General features: G+C 37.0%; 1 protein-coding gene across 1 annotated transcript; it reads right to left on the bottom strand.

Annotated features, from left to right (window-relative positions):
• Positions 1-13,632: 13,632 nt before the first annotated feature.
• LOC138693332 (uncharacterized) lies at positions 13,633-14,645 on the bottom strand. The gene is made up of 4 exons (XM_069817233.1): positions 14,519-14,645; positions 14,160-14,264; positions 14,016-14,072; positions 13,633-13,941 (listed from the first exon to the last, which is right to left on the bottom strand). Exons 1-4 carry the CDS (start codon positions 14,519-14,521, stop codon positions 13,735-13,737), a joined length of 372 nt encoding a protein of 123 aa, XP_069673334.1. The 5' UTR covers positions 14,522-14,645; the 3' UTR covers positions 13,633-13,734.
• Between the last annotated feature and the right edge of the window lie 4,094 nt (positions 14,646-18,739).

Genomic DNA, 18,739 nt, shown 5'->3' with positions numbered 1-18,739 from the left:
CGTTCCATCCAAGGTGATACTGATAAACTTCGGAGGTGGCACTTTAACAGTTACTTTCTCAGGGTCCAATTCCATAGCAGTTTTCGTCATAATATGACCACCAGTCGTATCAATTCCTGTCTTCTGTTTTTATTAGTTTTTTCTGAGGGAGGAGAAGAGGAGCGCGAAGACATTTTGAACTGGCCCCCCCTACGGAAGCGTCGGCGTCAGCCTGCCACCGGGGGGGGGGGCGGAAGAAAAAGACACCTAAAATTCTTCTCGGTCTGTGCCAGCCGTGGGGACCCCCCCACAGCCCGATCCCAAGCAACCCACTTAACGCAAGTTACCCTTCAAACTGGTCATTAAACACCTAATGGCAAGTCTTACACCAGAGGCGTGTCGCAGTTTTACGCCCCTACCAAGGGAAAAACAGCCCGTGGCCCCCCACTCTACACTGAATACAAGTGCCGGACCACTCGGCTAACTCCGACCTACCCTCCCAAAGCCGGAGCAATCCGAGATCGCACGCAGCTTCAGGGGACTTGTGGTTGATTACACTGAGACACCCATAAGTCAGCGGTAACACGTCGGGGCGATATATTCGCCCCGGCGAGCAGAGTCGGTCACCGGGACGTTTAAATCGCCCCAGGCCCCCATTGGGGCTCTACGTGAGTGTACATGACTACTGGTCCGGGCTCGGCACCTAAACTTGCATATAGGGGCAGTATGAAGGGTCCACTATTGCTTCGTTGCTGGGCGCCCTGTCGGGCCACACAAGTCGAAAGTCGCGCCCGAAACCGTGGGACAGGACCACGGAGATAGGAAAGATCCCCGCCGGTGAGACGGGAGTTATAAGCCTAAGAACCTTAACCTAAGAATGAATATAATGAACTAGAAGAGGAAGAATAATGAAGCCTCACCAGGCATTGTTAACAAATCCCGTCATGGTGGCGGACGTGGCAAAACTAACAGCGGGGATGGAGAGGTGAAAATGGCTGTGATGATGTGGTGGGCGTTCCGCATGCAATGATGGCTGGCGAGGAGAAATACAGCGATGAAAAAGATGAGAGAACGAAAAGGGCTGGGTGGTGATAAGGCGATTAATGTCCGAAAAGAAAAGCACGAGAGCCACCATTGCATCCCCGGGTCATCAACTTGGCGGAACCCACCTCGACCGGACCACGGAGATAGGAAAGATCCCCGCTGGTGAGATGGGAGTAATAAGCCTAAGAACCTTAACCTAAGAATGGATATAATAACTAGAAGGGGAAGAAGAATGAAGCATCATCAGGCATCCTTAACAAATCCCGTGATGATGGCGGATGTGGCAAAAACTAACAGCGGGGATGGAGAGGTGAAAATGGCTGTGATGATGTGGTGGGCGTTCTGCATGCAATGGTGGCCAGTGGTGAGAAATATTAATGAGAAAGACGAGAGAAGGAAAAGGGGTAGATGGTGATAATACGATAAATGTGCAGAGAAATGCACGAGCTACCAACATGGAGGAACCCACCTCGACTAGAGCATTAACAAATAAAGAGGATTTATGAAAAGTATTTTATTGAAGAATATTTTAAGTTAATACAGAAGCATGTAACACGTGACATGAAGGCAAACACAACAGTCAACTTTAGATTAGAAATTTCTAGTCTATGTAATAAAAGCCTGCTAATTATAAACTTGCAGACATAGGGGAAACGGGATATTTGATACACAGGGATATATGATACAGGGCACATTTTGAATCGCATTACTTTTCTGAGATTCATTTGTTCTATTAATCACTTCCTGTTAACGGTTTATTGTCAATTCTAGCAAGTCTGGATTGGAAGAATCTGATCTAGAACTACAATTGCAATCCTGTATTACATAAAATATTCCTCATCATTTTTCAATAATATACATACCTTATCAATAAGAATTTTTTGAGATTGCAATCTGCATACCTTTAAGTAATTATATCCGGTAGCCATGAGACAATGATTATTATAACCTCTTTCCGAGTAAGAGTATAATTATAATGTTTGCTTGTTCCATGAGGATGCCTGATACAAGTGAACATGGATATGTGATACGTGCATCAGTCATCCCTATGGGAAACTGTAATTTGGTACTATGTTTGGAGTAGAAGGATATTTCAAAAAAGCCTCTGAAATGATTTCGGGCTTGGTACTGTAAAGGCATACAATTAACTGGCTTATGAATTCACACCAAAAAATCACAAAACTTACCCATCTACATGAGATGAGAACCAAAGGGCAGTGTACGGTTGGTCAAGGGTTTTATGAACCACAACTGTGGTGCTCAGCTTGACGTAATAGTTAACCTTGTTATGCTATTGCCCCCATCAAGAATAAGATGACCGGCAAAATGTGTGAAGTAACCTTGTTGTGCTATTGCCCCCATCAAGGCTAAGGTGACCACTGCCATTGTCACGGCAGTGCTAAATAATTATGAATATTTTATAGTTATACAGAAAACATGTAGGAGAACCAAATAATTATTGCCTTTCGCTTTTGATTATCTAAACCCTACGTGTAAGACATAAATGTTAACATATTGTACTAGAACTCTGCCACAGGCCAAGGTACAACAATGTTGCAATGACAAGATGGGATATGATGGATATTTCTGTAATTCTAAATGACCACAGATCCCACAAACTCATAAGAAAGAAGTTAAAATCTTCTATTAACTTTACTTAAATTAATACACTTAAACCAATAATAAAAATAAATAAATCTTGATACCCAAGAAAAACAGTAAATAATTTAATGATAATGGCAAAAATCTCTTCCAAGCCAAATATATCAACCTATCATAACGAAAACGCGGTATTGTACCTGTTTATCAATGTGTAACCTAACCATATATTGGTACACGTGTCGACCGTGATTTTGCAAAATATATGAACCGATCGGAAGCTGACTCCTCATTACAATTCCGGCCATGAGAGCCAATGGTTATTGCCCTTTTGGCGTTACCCTTTGTTTGAAATTCGTATATGAGCAGTGGCTTGGATTCAGATTGACCATTCTGCTGAAGACAACGACTAGCAGCTCATCACTTGCATAGACACCAGGAGCAGTCAGACTGAGGCTATAGACGCCCAAGTTCTCCAACACTTTGTATCAAAGTATAGAATGCTTTATATTTTCGTACTTAGAGAATTTTACTGATTTCGTTAGTTAAAAATTAATCAACTTTTACCAGGCGAAGATGTCCAACTTAACAGTTGCAGTTCTTTATGTAAGTGTGTGCCGTTTATTTTTCGGCACCCTGTTTTCCATATCGATTTTCTTTCTTCTTCCCTATTTCCTTTATTCCTGGTTTTAGTTTTTCTTTTTTTTTCAATAGATGGCGTTCTCTTATCCGCCATTTTATGTCTGATTTCTTCTATGTATAAAGAGCGAGTTTATTATGATAAGGGAATATTCTTATTGGTTCGTTTTTTCGGTCTTACTTGTCAGTGGATGCTTCTGTTCAAATAATTTTGTTACGAGCGTTTTTCCGGGTTGGACTGATGACGAGATGCGTGAGGCAGTGACTGATATGACTTCAGAGGAGAAGGTCGATCGCAGTGACTGATCAGCACTCGACCTAGAAGGTTGAGTTTTTGCTATGGGAGTTGAGAGGAGACAGTCACTCGGGAAGTGACTGACAGGCATCCAAACGAGAAACTTGGAATGCAGTCAGGGGAGAGACGACTCCAGCAGCGAGTGACCGAGATACCGACATGATGACCTGGGATGGACAGGCACGGTCTTACTCCGGGGTTCTGGTATTTAACCCGCCACAGAATTGGTTTTGTCATGTGCACAAGGAAGGCATTTTCAAGTTGATCCCGAGATTGGCCTGCCAGGGATCATTAGTGGATTCGACTATTGGTGATATTATTATTTATTAATATATATTTTCTCTTTTCTAAATTCTACATGGTTAATTTGCTTTTGCTTAGAAAGATTCTCTGACACTCGTCAGTCTTATAAGGTCCGCTATATATTTCTTCATTCATATTGTTAAGTTTCATTCTACATTTGTGTATAGCAGAATTGAGGACCAGTTAAAATTAATAGTATATTTGTGTAGAATCTCCTAATTAAATTCGTATGTGTAATGGCGGATGTCAGAGGGCTTTATATGACTCCGCAAGCCAGTCCCAGAGGGTTAGTAGTTTCATAGTTTATTGATATTCAGCTTGTCTGCCTTTAGTGCAGTGATTGTTTTTTGAGAAGCTTCCTTTTCTAATTATATTCATTGTTAAGTCACCTTATTTATTTTTATTATTTCTTATACTACCTAAAGATTCATATTTCTAATTTATTGTTCTTTTTTTATAGAGTTTATATAGAAGTTATCTCATTTTTAAATTAATAAATGTTATCAGGAAAATTATAATTTTTAAGGTGTTTATTTCATTTTCCCTCACCTAACGAGATATTCAACCTTATCCAACGATTTATGGCAGGGACAGTCAGGGCAATTACGCCTCAAGTGTAAGCTGTGTGTTAAACATACTGCCTAAACAATTGAGATTCTGTAAAGAATATTTTACGCTCATTATAGCCGAACTTGTGAGAGGAATCAGTAACTTTTATTATTTGTATACAGCTGTTATGATCAGTTTAATTTACTAACTATTCACTAATAATGTTTTATTTCACTTTCATTACATTAAATATTTTATTATTCAGTTTGATTGTTACTGCATTAATCCTCGTGTCCACACTCCTCCTCTAAAAATCTGACTTTCAGCTCACTGAGGTCCTTAGCATTGGTACTAGGATTGATAGGCCTTCCACCCAGACTCCCTCCAGGCCGATCCTATCATCCCCTACTATCTGACCCCCTGGGCACGACACAACAAAGAACTCTGTCTGACTACCAGGAGCAACAAGCACTGCAAGAGCATCAGCTTCCAGTAGAGCAAATGTCAAGGAGTTTTAGGATAAGTTAGAGCATTTGCTGGATGCATTTTTAGAGTCAGGACCTGTAGGAAAATGGACTGTGAAATATGCAGAAAATTTTAATGGCCACAAAAATTATATTTCTATGATTAATAGTTCTCAAGCTGATACTACACTTTCACAACCTACATTTATAGATAAAATGAACGTTTAATTTGTTTTTATTTTAATGAAGGTTTTGATGGAATCTCTGTGGAATACATGTAAGATGTTAAGATATATTGTGATGACCTTTAGCAAAAATGTTCTTGATATTTCAGTGCACAAGTTTGAAATATCTTAACAACATGAATAATAATTAGCATTGTAAACCAAAACCTCATTTAAATTTTGTAAATTATGAATATAAAATAACTGTATCATACATCGTCAATGAGTGTATTACATATCCCAATGATAGGGAGGACTCATACACTTTGCATACAGATAAAAACTGATTGTTTTTGTGTGTTCAAAAGATTTAAAATTGTTTATTTTGTTAATGTTACCAATAAGCTCTGTGTAACGTAGCAGTTGAGCAAAGAAAGCTACAGGAAGCATATTTAAGTCCAGAATATTAATTTTTGGTAATTTGATAGAAGACGGGCACCTGGTTGGATGTACTAAGTATTAACAACTTTTTTTTTACTTTAGAGTTAAATGTTAGTGATTTTTAGTGACTTTTATATGTTAGTTCTAGGTTTTTATACGAGGTGTCGCCGTGATGTTGTTTCAATTTGATTGGTTATAGTTGTCATTTGTTCTAGAATTTTCGTTAATTTTGAATGGGTAATGACGTTGTCAGTTGTTCTTGGTTGTTCGACGTGAGTGGTGTTATATTGTTTTGCTGGCTAATGCTATTGGAAGTTTGTCATTTTATGATTTTCCTTCGATTTGATTGGTTATAGTTGTCATCATTTGTTCTAGAATTTTCGTTAAAATTTTGAATGGATAATGACGTCAGTAAGTTGTTCTTGGTTGTTTGACGTTAATGTTGTTATACTGTTTTGCTGGCTAAAGCTATTGGAATTTTGTCATTTTATGATTTTCCTTCGATTTGATTGGTTATAGTTGTCATCATTTGTTCTAGAATTTTCGTTAAAATTTTGAATGGATAATGACGTCAGTAAGTTGTTCTTGGTTGTTCGACGTGAGTGGTGTTATACTGTTTTGCTGGCTAAAGCTCTTGGAAGTTTGTCATTTTATGATTTTCCTTCGATTTGATCGGTTATAGTTGTCATCATTTGTTCTAGAATTTTCGTTAAAATTTTGAATGGATAATGACGTCAGTAAGTTGTTCTTGGTTGTTTGACGTTAATGTTGTTATACTGTTTTGCTGGCTAAAGCTCTTGGAAGTTTGTCATTTTATGATTTTCCTTCGATTTGATTGGTTATAGTTGTCATCATTTGTTCTAGAATTGTCGTTAATTTTGAATGGATAATGACGTCAGTAAGTTGTTCTTGGTTGTTTGACGTGAGTGGTGTTATATTGTGTCTGATGGTTAAATTTATTGAAAGTTTGTCATTTTATGATATCTGTGAAAGATGTGTGAACATAGAACAGAGTATTAAATTTTGTGTCGATTTTGGTTTATTCTTTCCCTGTTGAATAAGAAATGTGTCGATTGTTGAGGAGAAAACTGTTCCTATGGTTCCAAGGAATTATTTATTGAATTTTCCGTACAAGTTAAGATATAATAAGAGTTCAAAGAGAATTTCATTTTGTGTAAATACATGGTATAGTTATGTGAATTTGACTGTACGACAAAGTGTTGGTTTAGTTCTTTGTTGGCTGCATGGTTTAAGTTTAGATTGCTTTGAAGCCTGTGTCATAATGCAAGTGAAGTAAGTGGTTGTCATTGAAGACGTCAATGAGGATTGAATTTTGTTTGATGAGGTGATAAATTATTGTTTTGTGTTTTAGAGATTTGTGGGGGTAAAGTGCGGATGAAAACTGCCAGAAAAGTACTACCGACCATGAAATTCGAATGCCACCAAACACCATAAAAATCAAAGATGAAAAATGAAACATATTTTCATTTTTTGAAGGACTTGTTCTTCTTTAAAAATATGAATATAAGTTTTATTTGCCATCTTTGATTTTGTGATGTTTGGTTACATTTGAACTTCATAGTAGGCAGAACGTTTTGGTAGTTTTCGTTAGCCATGTAGGATTTTGCCCGTCTTCTAGGAAATTACCCTGGGTATCAATCATCCCCAGTCTTCCCCTTTCATGTAACCTTACGTCATATTCTACAATGTTATACAAGTCGCATATAGAAATTAGAACCAATGACTTTTAATTTACCTGTGCTAAGGGCTTCTTCTCATCTTTATCAGCGTTATCACTGGACTGTATAGTCAATGGGTCGACCTCGGGTTCCTTCTTTATCACATCCATCACGACTGTAACAGACATTTAAGTGTTCATATATCTGCACAATGGCTTTATTTTAGTTGGTTATTTAATGATGCTGTATAAACTACAAAGTTATTTAGCGTCGAGATTTGTGATAACGAAATGGTATTTGGCGAGATGAGGCCGAGGATTCGCCATAGATTACCTGGCATTCACCTTACGGTTGGGAAAAATCTTGGAAAATACCCAACCAGGTAATCAGCCCAAGCTGGGATCGAACTCGAGCCCGAGCGCAACTTCAGACCGGCAGGCAAGCGTCTTAACCGACTGAGCCTCACTGGTGGCTTCTGCAGAATGTGAAAGCGCTGATTCGCAGAGGTTACAAAATATAATTTTGCTCGAACTTCCAAATTCGTTTCCAATTAATTATATACCATACAAAAACACAGAATACCTTTAGTATTAGTGGGTATGTCGGTATGAATTCGATGATGGACATTCCTCACGTACAGAACAAGAACCCAATCCTATATATGAAGCGGTCAGTGGAATAAGGGCCGAAGTCCAAGTTTTGCCGAAAATGGTTTTTTCAGTGCAATTTACTCTTAAAGGCAAGGCACACATTATGCACTATTAAAATGACCGATATCCATGCCCGTTATTATATTACAGCGGCTTAAAAATTTCAATCCATGGAACAAGGTCTGATGTCCGGGACTTCGGACATTATTGTATTGGCTGAGCTACGAGTCTGATTTGGAGAGTGTCTCATAGAGGCACTGCAGGTGGAAAAGTGGATATCCCAAGTGAATGGATTGAACTTGTTAAACGTCACTTCCAAGTTTTTGAAATGACACACACTGTTTTCAAAGACTTTGATGGGTATTTCACACAGTTTTTCAAGAAAAGCGCATCTCAAAATGGTGAAGTGTTTCAGGTATCAAAATACAAGATTTTCCCATACCATCATTTGCACAAACACCAGGTAGAGGTCGTAAATTAATGAGCGGAATGGTCATGAGCAGCTTCCGACTCCTTAAGAATAACGTTACTCCCAACCTCAATGTACCACAGGACCACAGCTGTATCACGGGCCGTTAAAAGTGCAAAGATCGTGATGTATCTATTCACTCATTCATTCGTAGTGTTCTGCCGAAGGGCACGTCTTTCACTGCAAACCCAGCATTCTCCAGTCTTTCCTATTTTCTGCCTTCCTCTTTGTCTATTCATATGACTCATATATCTTAATGTCGTCTATCATCTGATATCTTCTTCTGCCCCAAACTCTTCTCCCGTTCACCATTCCTTCCAGAGCATCTTTCAGAAGGCAGTTTCTTCTCAACCGTGAACCAGCCAATTACTTTTTCTCTTTCTGATCAGTTTCAGCATCATTCTTTCCAACACAGCTTCGTTTCTTATTCTCTCTATCCATTTCACATGCTCCATCCTTTTCCATATTCAAATGCTTCTAGTCGCTTCTCTTGACTTCGTCGTAATGTCCATGTTTCTGCCCTATACAATGCTACACTCCACACAAAGCACTTCACTAGTCTCTTCCTTAGTTCTTTCTCCAGAGGTTCGCAGAAGATGCTCCATTTTCCATAAAAAGCTTCCTTTGCCATAGCTAATCTCCTTTTGACTTTTTGGCAGCAGCTCATGTTACTGCTTATAGTACATTCCAAGTATCTGAAGTGGACACTTGCTCCACTGCCTCATTTAGAATTTGCAAGTTTATTTTCTTTACTCTTCTTCATATGACCATGGTCTTCATCTTGTTAGCATTTACCTTCATCCCATACTGCTCACAGCTGTCATTTAGCTCCAGCAGCTTATCCTTTAGTATCATCTTCTCTTCTGCTAACAACGCCATATCATCAGCAAATCTTATACACTTTATTCTTTTTCCTCCTACTATCACTCCTCCCATTTATGTATCTAAACTCCTGAAATATCTATGAGAGAATGCACAGTAGCACTTGCAGAGTATTAACCCTTTCCAGCCCAAATTAAATTGAAAATAAAAAAAAAATATTTTGACATGAAGGAGAAATGCTGCCAGATACTGTTTTGTTTCGGGATTTCAGGGGTGCCAGCTATCTTAAAAAATAACTAAGAATATGGCTATGATATCATATGGAATCATTGAGCTGGAAAGGGTTAAGGGTGAGGAAGATAGCAGAACTCAGAATATTGCAGGGACTAAGGATAGAAGGCAGTTGCTCATTACATTGAAATAGTTTCTTCTTTATAAGTATTATTATTATTATTATTCATATTGGTGTCATATCCTTTTTTTTTTTCTAGACCATTAGCTCAAGTGATGTGTGTATTCTGAAAATACAATTCATTCAATTAATAAAATTCACTATTTCAGATTATTGTGCTTGACTTTTACACTTGCGTAGTAAAACAATGTAATAAGGACCGAAGTCCACCACTTATCATCCTATTTATTACACATACCATTAAATTCATATGCGAGTGTTCATTTATCAGTCAGAGTGGTGCACTATGACCTACAACTGTGCAAATTTTTGTTAGTGTTGGTGTAATGATTTAGGGGAAGTGATGTTTTTTTCGTTTCCTGAAAAATTTACTGCTCTGGACTTCGGTCCTTATTCCACTGACCGATTCATATATTCTTTAGGCAATGTTTGTGCACTTAGCAGCAAAAAGAATGATCTGCTCACAATTTCTAAGTTCCAGAGACATAACATTGCGCATACTCGTCTCGTCAAAGCTGTAGTTCACTAGGTAACACACAATTAAACCATTTAAATTTGCTGTATTTTGTTTAAGAATCTAAAATAAGTAATAAAATCGAATGGCGGGTTGATTCCAGATACATCAGGGCCCTTGAAGAGTGAAATAATAACAAAAATTGATAAATACAAAATCAACCGGAGAGAATGTGAACAGTAAAACCACGTATTATGCCGAACCGATATTAACAGTCACAGTAGTGTAAGTCGTTACGGCATTAGTCTATTGAACAAGTTGATAGTAGTAGCTCAAGATTCGAATCTCCCCCAATCTTCTTTTTTTTAATTACAAATTTGCCATCATATATGTTTCGCAAAGCTATAATTATATGGCGATATCTCTTAGAATATTATTTAATAAACCTCCCTCTCTCTTTCAAGCAATACTGCTATCTGTTAATACAACGTTCTGTCTCGTCATTACGCTTGAAGATGGCACAGAAACAATAACTCATTGCCCTGGTTCGCATAGGTTATTCTGCGTATGCTACTCTCCGACAGGAATTCGATTGGAGAAATGTCATTTTCTCCAATGAGGTAATTGTCTCCAATAGCAACGATAGTACTGCCCTAGTTAATTGTATAAATGGCCACCGATATGATGAACGCTTTGTGAGACGAATTATTAACAAGTCGGGTTGCGTGAGGGTCGCGTGTTGGGGGGTGGATGTCATACAATGGGGCAGGAGTTCTGGAACGCATCCATGGGCGGTTTATGGCAGAAGTCTACGAACACATTTTGGCAAATGTAATGATTCCTTCCGCCCGAAAACGATATCCAGAAGGAACACTTTTCTTCCAGCAGGATAATCATCGGATAATACACACCACCAACCGGATTCAAAGATGGTTTACGAGGAGGCGTGTTGTCGACCCAGTCGACTGACCTCCAAATTCACCAGATATGAATCCGATTCAAAATTTGTGGGCTGCAGTCAAAAGGATCCTACACTCTAATTGGGCAGAACAACCACCCGTTCGGACACCTGAGGAATCGTGGGACAGAGTTCTAGATGTGTGGAAGGAGATGGCGAAGAATTTAGACCTGTTCCATAAACTTGTGGACTCCATACCGCGCGAATGAGGCCAGTTGTTGACCCAGGTGGTTTGTGGACGAGATACTAATCCCCACCACAGGCCTTTTTTGTTAATATATTAACAAATTGTTCTTTATTAATTTAATTATTTATTTGTGTTTGATATGCTTCCTGTTTTTTAGGATGTGAAACAATAATTTTTATTTATACAGGCCAGGTCTCGCCTATTAACAATCACAGGTGATGGGCAATAATATTTTTACAAGGCAGGCATAACGAAGTTTGTTAACAAATGCCATTTCACATTAAAACTAATATATTAAATAAAAGTTAAAAGAAAAAAATAATAATTTTACCGTACCGGGAGGCGAACTCACAACCTCTGGTACGGATGTCAGACTTCTTACCACTGGGCCACACACTGCTCGTAAGGTTTACTATATTACAGACTGATGACTTTCAATGAAGAGATACCACAACAATGCCTTGCAGTGGGTTACGTTTACACGAGTGAACCGCGCGATAGAACTTAGCATTTTTATCAACCAAGAGTCGGCCCATTCTTTTTGCTGCTAAGTGTACGTGTTTTCAATATCCAATATTATATTCTTGCTTTCCAAATAGTGATAACCTATGATTTATTATGCATGAATTTCTTTGGCAATATAGAAAATGTTGTTAATATTATATGAGCCTATAATTAGCAATAGTACATTAATCTTTCTTAGAATACATCAGTCTTACAAAGTACACCGCAGCATGAATTGCAAAATCATGATGTAATTAAGGCAATATCCTATAACATGAAGACAAACACGACTCGAATGATAATTACACCGAAAGCAAAAATCTTCAATATTCAGGTATACTTACTTTAACACTCTATGAAATGCTGAAATGAAAAGGAACCACAGTCAACAGCACCTTTAACGTTCAGAATCATACCACACGCTGGAATCACAATCAAGTGAGCCGTGACCACGGTGTTGTAGTCAGTGTCCCTAATGTAGCGATTTTCCCGCTAGATCTGGCGTTTTTTCAGTGTTAGTTTAACGGGAAAAAGTATGAAAATTTGTATTGCTGATATAGGGATTTAGTGTATATTTTTAGCACTGACAGAGGGAAAATGATCTCATTATACATTGACAATATAGTAATTTAGCGGTTTCTGCACTGTTTCTTAGCGGGTGTTTAAAAATTAAGTTGGCAACACTGGTAGTAGCACAGTCAAGTATCATAGACTTACTTCTAGTATATGCTTACCGGAGGAAACAACGTTGCCGAGTTTCATAAACCAATGATAATTTTTAACACGTTGTTAAACTAGTTTAACATTTGATTTAACAAAAATTCTATTCCATCAACAAATGTTAGCTCTAACAATGAGTTAAACTCTGTGTTAAATTAATATCCCATCTCCCTTATGGTAAAAGCTTAACAATTGTTAAACAGTTGAAAATGGCGGACGTAAATAATGCTTTTGATGTGGAATTGCTCTATTTAGACCATCTGAATGCCGTTCCTAATAGGGAAAGAGCTTTAAGACGAAATGATTTTGAAAATTTGCGAGAAGAATAATTTTTGAAGAGATATAGATTGTCCAAAATTGTCGTCGGTAAGTTGTGGAAGAAATACAAGAGAGGTTAGAATACCCGACCAACAGAAACATACCTCTATCTCCAATGCAGCAGGTACTGATAACTCTGAGGTTTTATGCCACTGGATCCTTTCATTTAATGGTTGGAGATAATGCTGGAATTTCAAAATCTACAGTAAGTAGAATTGTTAGTAAAGTTTCTGCAGCAATAGCATCAATGAGAAGAAGGTACGTAACATTCCCCTCAGTACAAGAACGCCCGAGTATTGTACAACAGTTTTATGATACGTACAATTTTCCTGGTATTGTGGGTGCAATAGACTATACGCACATAAAGATTCAGTCACCTGGAGGCAATAGGGCAGAAATATATCGGTATCGAAAAGGTTCCTTTTCTGTTAATGTCCAGGTCATCAGTGATGCCAACCTCCTAATTAGGGATATAGTAACTAGATGGCCTGGATCAGTACACGACAGCACAATATTCAGCAACTCGCATATCAGAGCTCAATTTGAAATGGGAGCAATTGATGAGGGTATCCTTTTAGGTGACAGTGGATACCCTTTAAGAAAGTATCTACTAACACCATACCTTCATCCCGAAACAAGACCCCAGCACAATTATAATGCAGCACATATTAGAACACGAAACTGTGTAGAGAGGATGATAGGTGTGTGGAAGAGACGTTTTCCGGTTCTCAGTTTGGGGCTACGAACTAAACGACAAACAAACTTGACGGTAATTGTGGCGAAAGCAGTGTTGCACAACATTGCATTGGAGACAAGGGATCAACTTCCTCCAGAAGATTTGACACTGCATCAGTACATCACAGAAAGAAGAAGGAATAGGCACATCAGAAACCAGAATCTTGCTCCTATTCACATGGAAAATGAACAAACTGCAGCAGCTTACAGGAACGCATTTGCACAACAACACTTCGCTTGTAAGTACTACAAACGTTTTATTTTTAAACTAGTTACCTATACTACATGAAACACGCTTAAATTATACATTTCTACCAAACTTCTACAAACAAAATACACTGCAACTAACTTATTCATCCTCAACACGCTTTCTTTTTTCTTTATAATACATTAATTTTTCTCTAAATGCTTCTTGTTTTAGTTTCTCAGTTTCCATTTTCATTTTCATAAGTTGTTGCTCCTGGTTATATTTCTGTTGGATTAAATACATTTCTTTTTCACAGAGAGATGTCCTGCTCTCGGCAAGTGCAGCAATGTTGTTACGACAAAGGTTGGCCTGGAAACAAAAATCAGCAGTGAAAATGTTGGCACTCCTGGCGGACTTTTAACGTGACCAGCTGTGATACTGACCTTGGTGACGCGAGTCTGCTGCTTGTTACAGTTTTCTGCTCCTGTTAAAGCTTCAGCCTGGAAGTACAAACCCCGTTTATTAAACTTTCATTCTTAATTTAAAAAATAACTAACCTAAAAACTTAATAGAAGTGTCGTACTCACAACTGGAGTGACACGAAGAGATGTGTTAGACGCCGGGCCTGGTGTACCCATTTCAAGTGATGCTGTGTTGTCCTCAAGTGATAATTGTTTTGTGTTTACATTCTCCTACAACAACAAGAATGCAAATTATAGTTTACAATTTGTCTTGATATAATATAAATTTAAAAGTATATATAGTTAATGAAAGTGATTCATCGCCTCGTGTACTACTGCTATGACTTCAATATCGCAAGATCTTGCTTCCTGTTCGGTTGTAATTATTTCAGCGTCACCTAAAAATAAAATAAAATTGTTATTAAATACAAACGAATTTCATTTTAATGAATAGATAATGCTAATATAATGCAACTGGTACTTACCATAGTATTCTGAATCACAGTCGAAGGGGTTGCTGTTGGGTTCTATTTGGTCCTCTATGAGGGACAGAACACTTTCATCAACTTTAGTTGTACATTGACCACCACCTGTTTTATACCTTTCCACCCGGTCGTCACTCCTTGCTTTCTTAGCTGATCTTTTTAAGTGAACATAAAATTGTCGCAGTTGTTTTGTTGTTCTTGATGTCACACGCCCATTCGAGTTATATTCGTATCTTAGTTTGTCCCACGTTTCGTCCTTCTCTTTTATTTTCAACTCATCAGTCTTCTTGCACTCTATAATTTCTTTATACTTGTTTACTAGTTCTATCAACAACTCTTTATCAAAAGAAGAAACATTTGTGCCCCTCATCCTCATCATGGTAACTTCGCGCGCCATTATTTCACAGATGTTCAAACAAAAGCGCAACGGAGTGCATTCAGAAATCGTATGAATCATACACCGCCTTCTCGATTCGTTGTGTTCGCTATTATTGCGAGTATTAACAACATGTTAAATGTTATGTTTTATTTAACGACGCTCACAACTACAGAGGTTATATCAGCGTCGCCGGATGTGCCGAAATTTTGTCCCGCAGGAGTTCTTTTACATGCCAGTAAATCTACTGACATGAGCCTGTCGCATCTAAGCACACTTAAATGCCATCGACCTGGCCCGGGATCGAACCCGCAACCGTGGGCATAGAAGGCCAGCGCTATACTAACTTGCCAACCAGGTCGACTACAAATGTTAGTTAACATTTTGCAGGAAAATGTTGGTGAAAGGCAAGAGTCATAACAAATTGTTAAAAATTTTAACTCATGTTAAGAAACAACGTGTTAGCAGAGTTATAACATCTGTTGATGAAACCGAGCACGTATGTTTTAAAATATCGTGCCACTAGGTTCGCGCGTCGCCATGTTGGTGAGGGAATCTCTCTTTCTAACACAGTGATGTTACCGCCAAAGTTCATGTATGCTTATTGAAACTTATTGTGGGTTATCTTGAACTATTTCTTTCAATTTAATATGACCTATGAATTCCCTAAACTTGTACGTAAACAGCATAAATGAAATTAAGTATATAATGTGATCTACATTACTTCTAACTTAAAAAAGTACATACCGTACTAATATAAAAATATGAACACTAAAGACAAATGCAGTATATATAAAAGAAATCTTTTGCTTTACATAAGCTACACATTTACATGCAATATTCCTGATCAGGATAAATATGGGTTAGGAATATCATCATCAGCATCATCTTCCTAACAAGTATTAGGCCAAGTGGCCTGTTACGGTCTCAAACTAGAATTTTCAGTCCATCTCTTCTTTGGACGGCCTAGAGATCTTTTGCCATATGGATGGTAATGAAGCAGTGCTTTTGGAATTCTGCATCGATTCATTCGTTCGAGATGACCCTTCCACTGAAGTTGATATTTGCTGATGAACTGCATAATGGGTTCTATTTGAAGTTCTTGCATTAGGTCCTCATTTTTTTTATGATCCCAGCGAGTATATCCAGCTGTTGCTCTCATAAACCTCATCTCACTTGCTGTTATTCTACTGACATCTTTATTCTTCACAGTCCACACTTCGCTACCATAGCTTAATACTGGCTGTGCTAAGGTTTTATACAAGTCTATTCTTGTGTGTCTTTGTACTAGTGAAGGTTTCATGATTTTATTAATGATCCCCATTGTTTTATTATATTTACATATTTTTTCAGCAATATCTACTTCATCATAAGGTGATAGTGTATAGCCAAGATAAGTGAAGGTATTTACTCTTTCTATTATTTTATTATTCAAACAGATTTTGCTTGGTACAGGGAATTTTCCACAAAATGACATGATTTTCGATTTTTCAATATTAATTTCCATGTTATATTTTTCACTGACCTTATTTAAATTGTGTACTGAATATTGTAAATCATCTTCAGTTGATGCCATGAGAACTAAATCATCAGCGAAAAGTAAAGCATCAAGCTGCAAATTTCGATTAATTGGAATAAATCCATGTCGTGTCTGTGTGTTAGGAATAGTAAAGATTAAATTAAAATAAAAGTTAAATACGATATAAGAAAAGTACACAATTATATTCATAGAGTTTTAAACGTAATTATACTGTACTGTAGTACTGGTAGTAAACCGGATCATATATTTTGAACTATAAAGATTTATGCGCCCAAATTGTATAATTTTTGGTTTTGTCATAAGTTTAATTACCTTCCACTCAATATAAAATAATGTAACTAAATTTACCGCTTTTTATAGGTACCAGTATCTATACTTTGACCGCAGAGTATAAAAACCTGTCATACTTATTTGTATGTGATATAAGAACTGAGTTTCCTTTAAATTTATGTCTCTTGTTAACAAAATACACTAAAGTAAAAAAGCCAAGTATAAGCTTAATAAATACTAAATAAAGGTACATAAACAGTAGAAGTAAAGTTCATTGCATCAATTTATCAAAATAACAATGCATACAAAATATTACATCATACGGTACCGCACCAAAAGATCAATTAGTTACATATGAAATATATGAACATTATACAGGATCAGCGGCGAACTTCTGCCTAAGCAAACTAGGCAGCTGCCTAGGACTCTAACTTCGAGGGGATCCTGGCCAGGAATAATAATAATAATAATAATAATAATAATAATAATAATAATAATAATAGTGCTATTTTCTGTCGCAAACTTTCGCGTGACAATAAATCTAGTTATAAATTGTTGTTTAGTCAACTGCTCGAAGACAGGTTTGAACCTCATAAGTAACACCAATGAAGCATCAGTCATGAAGCAACTAAGCCAGGAGATAATTAGATAGGGTTGCCATTTCTTTAGTTATAAATATAAGTAGGCCTACCGTGCATTAGCTTAATATCACAACTCTAGAATGAAATAAAGGTCACATGCATGAATTAGTCAATTAGTCATATAATAGAACTCAGGCATAGTGTACAGAACATCTTGCCTATTGATTATTATTATTATTATTATTATTATTATTATTATTATTATTATTATTATTATTATTATTGACTCCGTTAAATATTGTCTTACAACATTTTTATGTAAAGTCGTGTTGTACTGGTAATCTGAAGCTGTGTGCTAACATCTGCTCTTTATGTAGTACTTTCTTTTATTTGGTTATTTAATGACGCTGTATCAACTACTAGATTATTTAGCATCGATGGTATTGATGATAGCGAGATGATATTTGCCGAGACGAGGCCAAGGATCCGTCATACATTACCTGACATTCACCTTACGGTTGAGAATATAAGAAAAAACTCAACCAGGAAATCAGCGGGAATCGAACCCGCGACCGAGCGCGACTCCGGACCGACAGTCCTTAGCACACTGAGCTACGTCAGTAGATCTTTATGTACTTTTATGGTAAGTTTAACAAGTTTAAAATATGAGTCTCGGGAGGAATTTGGGATCCATTTTCTAAAATATGTTCCTCTAAGTGTAGAAAGATTGTACAAGTGTTATACTTCTAGAGCACATTGTTTTCACATGATGTAAGAGTGTGTGGTAATATTCCATTGAACTGTCAACATCTGTATAATCGCTCTTTCACTTAAGCGGCATATTTCAATAATTTCAAGACTCCCATTATTCTTTCGTTAAAAAAATAAAAGAGATTCTGTTTACTGCTGGTAGGCTACGTAAATTGAGTCTTTAGATTTATTACACCATATTTTTATTAATGATTTAACAACTAAGCCAGCAATGAATACAATCACATTATGACAATATTGTGTCATTGAGAATGATGTAAGAATGAGGGAATTGCATTCAATATCTGCAGTAGAAGAGTTATATCGACTCTGATTCTCAAAACACTGAGGATTATTTTTACAGTGTGTTAGGTGTTTGGAAAATACCATTGGGTATATAGACATTTTTAGCGGACATCTCTCTCTTTGTAATATAATTTAAATTAATTATTTACGTATTTTCTAACGTATATAAAAAAATATAAGTAAAAATATTCCATGTATTCGGCCATACGAAATAAAAATACACTAATGAGTCTATTTATGAGCAATATAAGGCGTTTATATTTAAATCAATGCTTAGTTACAATATTTAGACTTGCTTCTGTTATTTTATATTATACGTTAGAAAATACGTAAATAACTTTAGTTATATTACAGTGAAGGAGGAAATCCACTAAGAAAACGCCTATATACTCAATGGT

Source organism: Periplaneta americana, chromosome 17 (genome assembly GCF_040183065.1).
Source record: "Periplaneta americana isolate PAMFEO1 chromosome 17, P.americana_PAMFEO1_priV1, whole genome shotgun sequence".
Classification (NCBI taxonomy): domain Eukaryota; kingdom Metazoa; phylum Arthropoda; class Insecta; order Blattodea; family Blattidae; genus Periplaneta; species Periplaneta americana.
Note: the sequence above shows the minus strand (reverse complement) of the source record. Positions and strands in the feature narration are given on the sequence as shown.

Bases quoted from the DNA above. Each gene is read 5' to 3' on its own strand.
- LOC138693332 (XM_069817233.1), bottom strand. The intron at 14,073-14,159 runs GTGAGTACGACA...TTGTACTTCCAG, and splicing joins CTCTTCGTGTCACTCCAGTT to GCTGAAGCTTTAACAGGAGC. The intron at 13,942-14,015 runs GTCAGTATCACA...TTTTGTTTCCAG, and splicing joins AGCAGACTCGCGTCACCAAG to GCCAACCTTTGTCGTAACAA.